Source organism: Trachemys scripta, chromosome 2, assembly GCF_013100865.1.
Source record: "Trachemys scripta elegans isolate TJP31775 chromosome 2, CAS_Tse_1.0, whole genome shotgun sequence".
Lineage (NCBI taxonomy): Eukaryota > Metazoa > Chordata > Testudines > Emydidae > Trachemys > Trachemys scripta.
In genome coordinates this window covers 140,082,267-140,090,840 of record NC_048299.1, presented here as the reverse complement: position 1 = coordinate 140,090,840, position 8,574 = coordinate 140,082,267, and the positions used below count along the sequence as shown (strand labels likewise).

Genomic DNA, 8,574 nt, shown 5'->3' with positions numbered 1-8,574 from the left:
GCCCAGCTGGTGCTATCCCGCGGTGGCCCTGGGGCGGAGGCATCGGCAGCCCAACCCCGTTCGTTCCCCTGTGGGACCCGAGCGGGACGGGGGGGCTGGGGCCTGCTGCCCCCACTCCAGGGCTGCCGCGGGATAGCACCAGCTGGGCAGCAGCCCAGACGCGACTGGCCAGGGGCTGGGCTGGGTGCAGCGTGTGCGCTGCTGGGTCCCTGCAGCAGGCCCGGGCGCCAGAGCCGCAGCCGCCGAGCTCGGCCATTGGCCGCTTCCTCCCCACGCGGCAGTGGGAGCTGCAGCAGCGGCTGCTCCTGAGTCCCACTGCCCAGGGGGGGAGAACAGCTGCTGCCTGGCACCGCGGGCCGCCCCCCTCCTCTCCCTACCACCCGACTGAGTCCTGCCTGCTCGGGGCCAGGCCAGACTCTCACTCACCCTGGCCCTGCACTTCCCCTGCGTCTCCCTCCAGTCCTTGTGGAGGAAGGGTGGTTTTTTTTTGCTCCGGCCCCCCTCATCCCGATATTTGACTTGGATGATCTGATCACCCTACCTGGTGCAGACACCACTAGGCAGATGGAAGAATGATTCCATCAGCCTAGCTCCCACCTCTCGGGAAGGTGCATTAACTACATTGCTGGGAGAACCCCTCCCATCGCTATAGGAGTGTCTACACTACAGGGGCGCAGCTGCAGTGTTTCTAGTGTAGACGTACCCTGACGTTGTGTATTGGGGGTATGGTCAACTCAACAGTCCCAGCTATTAATCACCCAGCTTTGTTGAGGTCCAGAGCTTTCAATCACAACAGTCCCCAGCCACCCACACCCTCACTCACCAATCCATATTGCTTCCTCATCCATCCCAGAGTCTATCAGGGAATGGCTCTCTTCCAGCCAGTCCCCCAGGGGCTGCACTGATCTGCTACTATCCTGTTCAGCTTTGCAGATTCAGTTCCACTAAGTCAGCTACCACCTAGTCCGGCCCCACAAAGTCAGCTCCACCACTGCCAGGCAAGGTCAGCTCTAGCCAGGGTTGAGAATCTTGAGGAGGTGTGTGTCCCACTCTGGCAGCAAAAGAATTAACTGGAGCCAGAGAGCAATTGGTGCACCTGATTCCAGCTGGGGAGGAGCTGGATGGCTGAATTAAGGGCATGTCTCAACCTGGCAGAAGGTAAGTGGCCTTGGGATACTCCCCTGAGATGGGAGTTCTGGCAAAGGGCTAGGTGAGTGATGCATGGGTGGAGCAAACTCCTGTGATGAACCTTGACACAAGGGCAAGACCCCTGGGAGGCAGCCTGGGGATTGGGGTTCTGGAGGACAGAGACATGGAGAGCCTGGGGGAGAGGTGGATGGGGAGCTGGAGCTGGAGTCCCACCTCCAGGGAGAAAGTCCTGGGAGGCGTCACTTGGTACAAGAGAAGAAAAGCACTCTGCAGCGCTGGGGGGGAAGAGTTTGCAGATAAGTGAGCCCAGGGAGGAGCTGGGGGAAAGGGCCGAGAGATAGTTGTTTATCATTTCCACCTAGTAACAGATCTATACCACAGCTGGGATTCGTATCATGCCTGTTATATCTTTACAAATTCTTTCTTGTTCTTAATCCAGCTGACTGCAGGTTTTTTTCCACTGATACCTTTTGCTTCCCTTATCAATTCACTGCATTTCATAATGTCTCATTTATATTCATTGCTGTCAACCTCCCCATTTTACATTTGTTATTGACTGATTTTTAATTTTTGTCAGTTACTGCTTTAATTGTGTCCATTTAATAAGATGTGGGGGGGACCAAAGTAGCCTTTTTCATGACTAAAATGCTTGTTGGGCACTTAGTACAGTGCTCATAACAACTCACTTGGGATGTTTATTAGAAATTTATTTGTGTCTTTCTTGAATAGCAGTATAGAAACCTTAGGGCGTCTCCCCCACTTGGCGCTATATGCCAAGGTTCAGAGTCACTGGGCCAGATCCAGAAGAAAAGGGTCTTTAATGCCAGTATTGCCCTCAATATTCTTCAGGTTGGGGGGTGAAAAGATCCCTGCCTGCTTTAACTTACAGCAGTTGGTTCTAGGCTACCTGTAGGCTGCAGTGAAGCCTAAAGTCCTTGTGTGTTACTTGGTTCGTGGGAATGTTCCTGGACAGTGAATTCCAGGCAGTGGCTGAGGTTCTAGTCAAAGTAGAAGCAAAATTTGCTGAGTTGAAATGAAATGATCTCCTCATGAGAATGACAGTAGTGTATGAAAAGGCAGGTCCCCGATAAGGGGACAGACGTGCGCTCGTGTCATGTGGCAACAGCCAACTACATTAGCTACACCAGAATCATTTGTTTGGTTATATGAGAATATAAACCTTCCGGCTACTGGACACAAACCTGCCTGGGGCCAGGAAAAACCTGGCCTGGAGCTATCACAATCGACCACTAGAGGGGGTTCTTGCATCTTCGGCTGAGCCCCTGGCAGTGGCCACTGTCAGAGGCCCGATCCTGAACGGATGGACCCTTTGGCGCTACCCTGTCCGTCAGTCCTCGTGCTCCCAGGACTCAGGCCTGTGCAACATGCACAGTGCTTGCATGACTTGGGGGGGAGAGAGGGGATTTTTGTATGAGTTGTACCGGTACGACACCTCGTGTGGACAGTGCTGCTGGTGACGCTTATAACCCTGGCTGTCCAGGAATAGCCATACTTAACGGCTCAGCGCCCACCTGCTGAGCTCCCCCAGAAACCCACCATGCAGCCCCCAGCGCCAGGAACCTCCAGCCACCCGTGCCCTCCACATACTGTCCAGCATACACCCACCCAGTACTCCCGCGGGCATCACTTGGCTAACCCCATCTTGCTTAGCGTCCTTCAGCCAGCCCAGGACCCCCAGCGGGCTCGAGGCCTCGGTGACTCATTGGGGTGTCACCCATGGAGCTGTCAGGTCTGGCCTCACACTGCAGGGAAGCTAGAACCCCTCCCACAGGCTGGATTCCAGGCCAGCATCCAGCTGGGAGGGACATATTGCTTGGCCCCTCTGTTCTGCCCCTGCAGGTCGTTGGAGAAACGAGCCCTTGCCTAGGTTCAAGCCAGCCCCTTTCGCTACGGCATTGGGGTGGCAGGTGCCCCTGCCTGGATGCTACATAGCAGGGCAGAGCCCTGGTGCACAAGCAAGCTCTGAATTCCTTGCAATTCAAATCAGGGCACATGAAGGTAGCTTTCGGCCTTGGATCCAAGAGTTGTCTCTGTGTTTGGCTCGGGGCTCATCCGGGCCGACAAGCTGGAGCAGCTCACAGTCAGATTTGTCCTCACACACCCCTGTGGGTCCCCATTGGGCAGGTGGGAATTGAGGCCTGGAGAGGCTAAGCGACTTGCTCAGGGTCACACAGAGTCTGTGGCGGATACGGACTCAAACCAGGTCTCCTACGTGTGAGGCTAGTGTGCTAACCATTGCGCCATACTTCCCTGTCCTCCATGACCCCTCTCCCCGGACACTGCACTCACCCTCCAGTCGCCCACAGGAGTGACAGTGCAGTGGGCGGGGAGTGGGTGTCGTGGGCACAGATACAGAGATGGGCTGGGGAGGGAAGAAGCCAGCCCATGCCATCTGCTCCCTGGGGTGTGACAGCCGAGACCTCCTGGTAGACAAACCCCGGCAGTGCTTTTATCGGCAGGACAAGCTGACTGAGCACTGGGAGAGCCCGAGCCCCCAGGTATGTGTCGGGGCGGGCCCAGCCCCTTCCTCCACCTGCCCCCGCCCTTACTCAAGGGATCTCCCCCTGGTGCTGTGACCCTTGCGGCACTGCGCAAGCCATGTCAGTCTTGGGGAGTGGCTCCTCCACCTGGGTGTCAAGGTGCAGAAGGGCACCTCCATGGGCAAGGCAGGCTGGCATCCCTCCTCTCCCCCCACCCTTTGCATCCACACTGCCACCTCTCCAAAGAGACCCGGGGCCAGTGACCCTCCCAGGCTGGAGAAGCAGCTGTAGCTTGAACCATTCTCTGCCCCCAGACTGGAGTGTTACTCTGTGGCCAGGTCCTGGGCCCAGCCCCCTCTTCCAGGCGGCTCCAACAGCTAAGGTCACAAGGCTGCTCAGCTCTGGGCTATTTCTGTCCTGGAAGGGGGAGGGAGCCCCTGGTCTGGCTGTTACTGGAGCCCAGGAAGGGGGGTGGGGGAACCTACCCTCCCAGCAGCACCATAACTGGCTGCCTGCAACTGTCTGTCTGCCCCAGAGTGGGTGTTGATTGGGCTGATGGGGTATAAAAGGGGCACACAGGGCCACGGGAAAGTGCTGTTACAGCTGCCACAGAGCTGGGCTCTCTGGGCACGCTGCCCTCCCTGCTCTGAAGATGTCGACCCACCGGCTGGTGATTGTGCGCCATGGCGAAAGTACCTGGAACCAGGAGAACCGCTTCTGTGGCTGGTTCGACGCTGACCTGAGCGAGAAGGGGGCAGAGGAGGCGCGGTGCGGGGCCCAGGCCCTCCGGGAGGCAGGCTACGAGTTCGACATCTGCTACACCTCGGTGCTCAAGAGGGCAATCCGCACCCTCTGGGCCATCCTGGATGGCATCGACCAGATGTGGCTGCCCGTGGTGCGCACCTGGCACCTCAATGAGCGCCACTATGGGGGCCTTACCGGCCTCAACAAGGCCGAGACCGCCGCCCGGCATGGTGAGGAGCAGGTGAAGATCTGGCGGCGCTCCTACGACATTCCCCCTCCCCCCATGGACGAGCAGCACCCCTACTACCAGGTCATCAGCAAGGTGAGTGCCAGCTGGGCGCCCCGGGGAGGGGCAACCAAGCACCTGGGTTGGCAGGGAGGGGTACGGGGGTGTTGCTAGCTGGGCACCCAGGAAAGGAGGGGTGGGGGTGCTAGCCGGGTCCCCTGGGGGCTGGCTGGGGGGGAGACAGAGAGAGTGTCAGCTGGGGTTCTGTGAGGTGGGTGAGTTCCAGATGAGGGGGCAGTGAGTGCCAGCCTGATGTCTTGCTCAGCATCCTGGGGGGAAGATAGGGAGGGTGCCCAGCCTGGTACCCCAGGCAGGGCAGGCGCAACCCATTAGGCTACCTAGGCGGTCGCCTAGGGCACTAACATTTGGGGGGTGGTGACCGCGGCGGCTGGATCTTTAGCCGCCCCGGTTGGGGGTGGCATTTCGGGGGCGAGACCTTCCGCCACCTAGGGCAACAAAAAAGCTGGTGGTGCTCCTGACCCCAGGGGAGGGCTAGGGGGTGCCGAGCCAGCGGCACTGGGGCAGAGTGGCACCGGGAGAGGCAGACAGAAGCATCCGCTTCCCGGCGGGCTGACACCCCTGGCAGGGGGAGCAGGTGCTGTGGGTTGCTGAGTCAGTGCTCGGGGGGAGGGTTTGCTGGGGGGGCACAGGGCTTTTTGCTAAGCAAACAAGGATCTGGGGAACAATGGAGGGGTAGGGACAGGAGGGCACACGCTCACCCAGCGCCGGCCCCCAGGCCTCTCCCTCCCAGGACATGGTAGAGGCCGGATCAGGGTGCAGAGAGATGCCTGAGGCTCTCACCAAGCAGCTGGGCTGGTGCAGCTGCTGCCCGACCTCTCCTGGCACAGACACTGGGTCTGTGGCACGAAGCTCCCACCCAGCCGGCGGGCACAGGGCCTTCAGGATGGGCATCAGCCCCATGGCTACTGGCAAAGATCTCTGGGGCAGCCCCCCAGAATCCCCGTCTCAGTGCTGGGGGGCATCAGGCTGGGGAGACCCCCACCCCTTGGGCAAGATGGTCAGGCTGATCCATTGTTCTGGAGCACAGCTGGCCCATCTCGGCAGGGCCACACATGGGGTCGGACTGACAGTGGAGTCCCTGTGCATGGCCTCACACACACCCCCACCCCCACAGGAGGGGTGATGGCCCCAGCCAGCCAGCCTGTCCCTGCAGGGTAAATAGTCTGTTAGGGCCATTGTCTGGTTAATCCTTGCTGTGGGGTGGGGGTGGGAGCGCAGGAACTAGGATCCCATCCTGCCAGAAGCCTCCAAGCTGGATCTGCCTCTGGGAGCGAAGCTGGGGACAGGGTGGTACGGGCCCCGGGGTGCCAATCTGGATGGGAGGTTTGGATGCCTTGCATGGTGGGGGAGGGCAGCGCATACACTGTGGGAAGGGGCTAGCGAGGAGACCCCGGTAATCCAACCCCTTCAAGCAACAGGCTCACGCTGGGTTCTGGGCTGAGCCCAGCTTTGGTTCTGATTAGAAAATCCCCCAACCCCAGTCTCCTGCCTCTGGCTGAGCCCCGGGAGGGCTGGGGGGTAGGAGGCTGGGGTGTGGGGGCGGCTGTTCCCCTCCCATGTTAAAATGTTCGTTGTTACCCAGGTGTCCAGCCCGATTGTGCTCCCCCCCTGCCGCATCTGCCCCTGGGCTGGAGACCTGGGGGAGGGGGTGTTGGGGCAAGTGCGGCTTGTGTCCCTAGCACTATCAGGCTGTCTCTCCTGCCCCCTAGGAGAGGCGCTACGCAGGCCTGAAGCCAGGGGAGCTGCCCACGTGTGAGAGCCTCAAAGACACCATCGCCCGCGCCCTGCCCTTCTGGAATGAGGAGATCGTCCCCCAGATCAAAGCCGGCAAGAGGGTGCTGATCGCCGCCCATGGGAACAGCCTGCGCGGCATCGTCAAGCACCTGGAGGGTACGTTCCCCTGATGAGTGACCTTTAGCTGGGCCAGGTGCCAGTCCCCATGCTCTCCTAGCTATGCGCCCTTTGTAAGGTCCACAGGGCTCGTTACCTCTAGCCTTGGCGTCTGCTCCTGGGGACATGGGGGCCAAACCGGTCCCCATCTGCCTCCTGGAAATTCCCTCCCTGTCACCTTGCTCTGGGGGAGAGAGGGTCCCCAGGGTGATTAGCAGGGCAGCCAGCGGGCAGGAGACTGCTCTGCCAGGGGGCCTGGCGAGGAAGGGGGGCAGGGAGTGCCAAGAAAGGAGCTGCAGTGCGACTAGAAGGGACCCAGTAGGGAGGTGCCCCTAAGCTCTTCCCCTCCCCATGATCTGGTTAAAGGCTCTAAGCCACACAGCAGCCAGCTGGGATGGGCTGTAGTGGCAGCAGGTCTTATCCACCCTGGGACCTGTAGCTAGAGATGGGCTAGGTCTAATATGGGCATCAGGAGTCCGGAGGGCAACTCCTCCACCCCCTCTGTGTCTCAGTTTCCCCCACTGTATCATGAGGCTGACGGTCTGGGGCTGGGAGGTCTGATCAGCGGGCAGGTGAGGACCCTGGTGCAGCACCCGCAGTGAGCGACTCCCAGCCCCGGTGCAGGTGCAGCCCGGGATGGGTACGCCGCGTATCCGAGGCCCAAGTGAGCCTCGTGGGGCAGGGGGGAGTAGGAGCTGGCAGCTCCATGACCGGCTGCCACAGAAGGTTGTTGCTATTTTGAGCCGGGCGTCACATTTCAAGGCTCTGGGAGGGGTCTGGTTTCCACGCTGACCAGCCTCCCCTGTCCAATTCTGATGCTGGGATTCGGTTTCCCTGGCCTCTGTGAGCCCCGGCCCTAAAGGTCACTGAGGGATTCCAAGGAGCTTTTTCAGATGCAGGCGGATGGAGCTGCACGACCCAGCCTGTGAGATGTGAGGCAGCTCCTCAGGGGACTCCCCACAGCGCCCCGTGCTGGGCGAGGCTGGGGCTGGAGTAGCTGGGACCTACCTCCACAACCAGCGCTGCTGCCCTGCTCCCCACAGCGCCCCCTGCTGGGAGAGGCCGGGGCTGGAGTAGCCGGAAACTCCCCCCACAGCCAGCGCCCCGCCCCCCACAGTGCCCCCTGCTGGGACATGCTGGGGCTGGAGTGGCAAGGGGGCTCCCCCCACAGCCGGCACTGCCACCTCACTGGCTGTGTTTCTGCCTCTGCCAGCAGCAGGCGCTGTAACTTTGTTGCTGTGCAGTGGGAAAGTGCCGGGTGTCTCTGTGCTGGGGCAGCCCCAGTGGGCAACAAGGGAAGCAGCAGGAGCCACGGGCCTGTCTGACCATCCCCACCCCCACCCTCCCCACAGGGATGTCTGACGCCGCCATCATGGAGCTGAACCTGCCGACCGGGATCCCCATCGTGTACGAGCTGGACGAGAGCCTGAAGCCCACCAAGCCCATGCAGTTCCTGGGTGACGAGGAGACCGTGCGCAAGGCCATGGAGGCTGTGGCGGCCCAGGGCAAGGTCCAGAAGTGAAGGGGAGGGAGAGCAGCTAGGGCAATAAACCCGTGAAACCCGACTGAGTGAGTGCAGTGTGAGCGTGGGGGCCCTCGGGGCCTGGCGCAGCGTGTGGAACAGGGGCTTCAGGGCCTGGTACAGCCTGGGGAGGGTATGTAGCCCAGTGGTGGGGGGCTGGGGCTTGGAACAGCTGGGGGGGTTATGTAGCCCAGTGGCGGGGGGGCTGGGGCCAGGCACAGCCTGGGGGAGTGGGTATGTATTCCAGTGGTGGGGGGCTGGGGCCTGGAACAGCCTGGGGGGGCATGTAGCCCAGGAGGGGAGAGGGATATGTAGGGGGTCCACCTACAGCCTGGGTGATCCAGCTTGGGGTGGACCTCACTTGACACAGCCTGGGGGCCCTCGCCCAGTGGCAGAGGGAAAGTTTGGTGCTTGGCACCCCTGGGAACTCAGGGCCTGTTTGGTGGCTGTGGAGGAGGATC

General features: G+C 60.8%; 1 protein-coding gene across 1 annotated transcript; it reads left to right on the top strand.

Annotated features, from left to right (window-relative positions):
• Positions 1–3,665: 3,665 nt before the first annotated feature.
• Positions 3,666–8,156, top strand: LOC117872805 (phosphoglycerate mutase 2). The gene is made up of 3 exons (XM_034761585.1): positions 3,666–4,716; positions 6,411–6,591; positions 7,944–8,156. Exons 1-3 carry the CDS (start codon positions 4,303–4,305, stop codon positions 8,111–8,113), a joined length of 765 nt encoding a protein of 254 aa, XP_034617476.1. The 5' UTR covers positions 3,666–4,302; the 3' UTR covers positions 8,114–8,156.
• The last annotated feature ends 418 nt before the right edge of the window (positions 8,157–8,574 follow it).

Coding starts and splice junctions, on each gene's coding strand:
- LOC117872805 (XM_034761585.1), top strand. CDS start 4,303: ATGTCGACCCACCGGCTGGTGATTGTGCGCCATGGCGAAAGTACCTGG. Junction 4,717..6,410: donor ACTACCAGGTCATCAGCAAG/GTGAGTGCCAGC, acceptor CCTGCCCCCTAG/GAGAGGCGCTACGCAGGCCT. Junction 6,592..7,943: donor CATCGTCAAGCACCTGGAGG/GTACGTTCCCCT, acceptor CCCTCCCCACAG/GGATGTCTGACGCCGCCATC.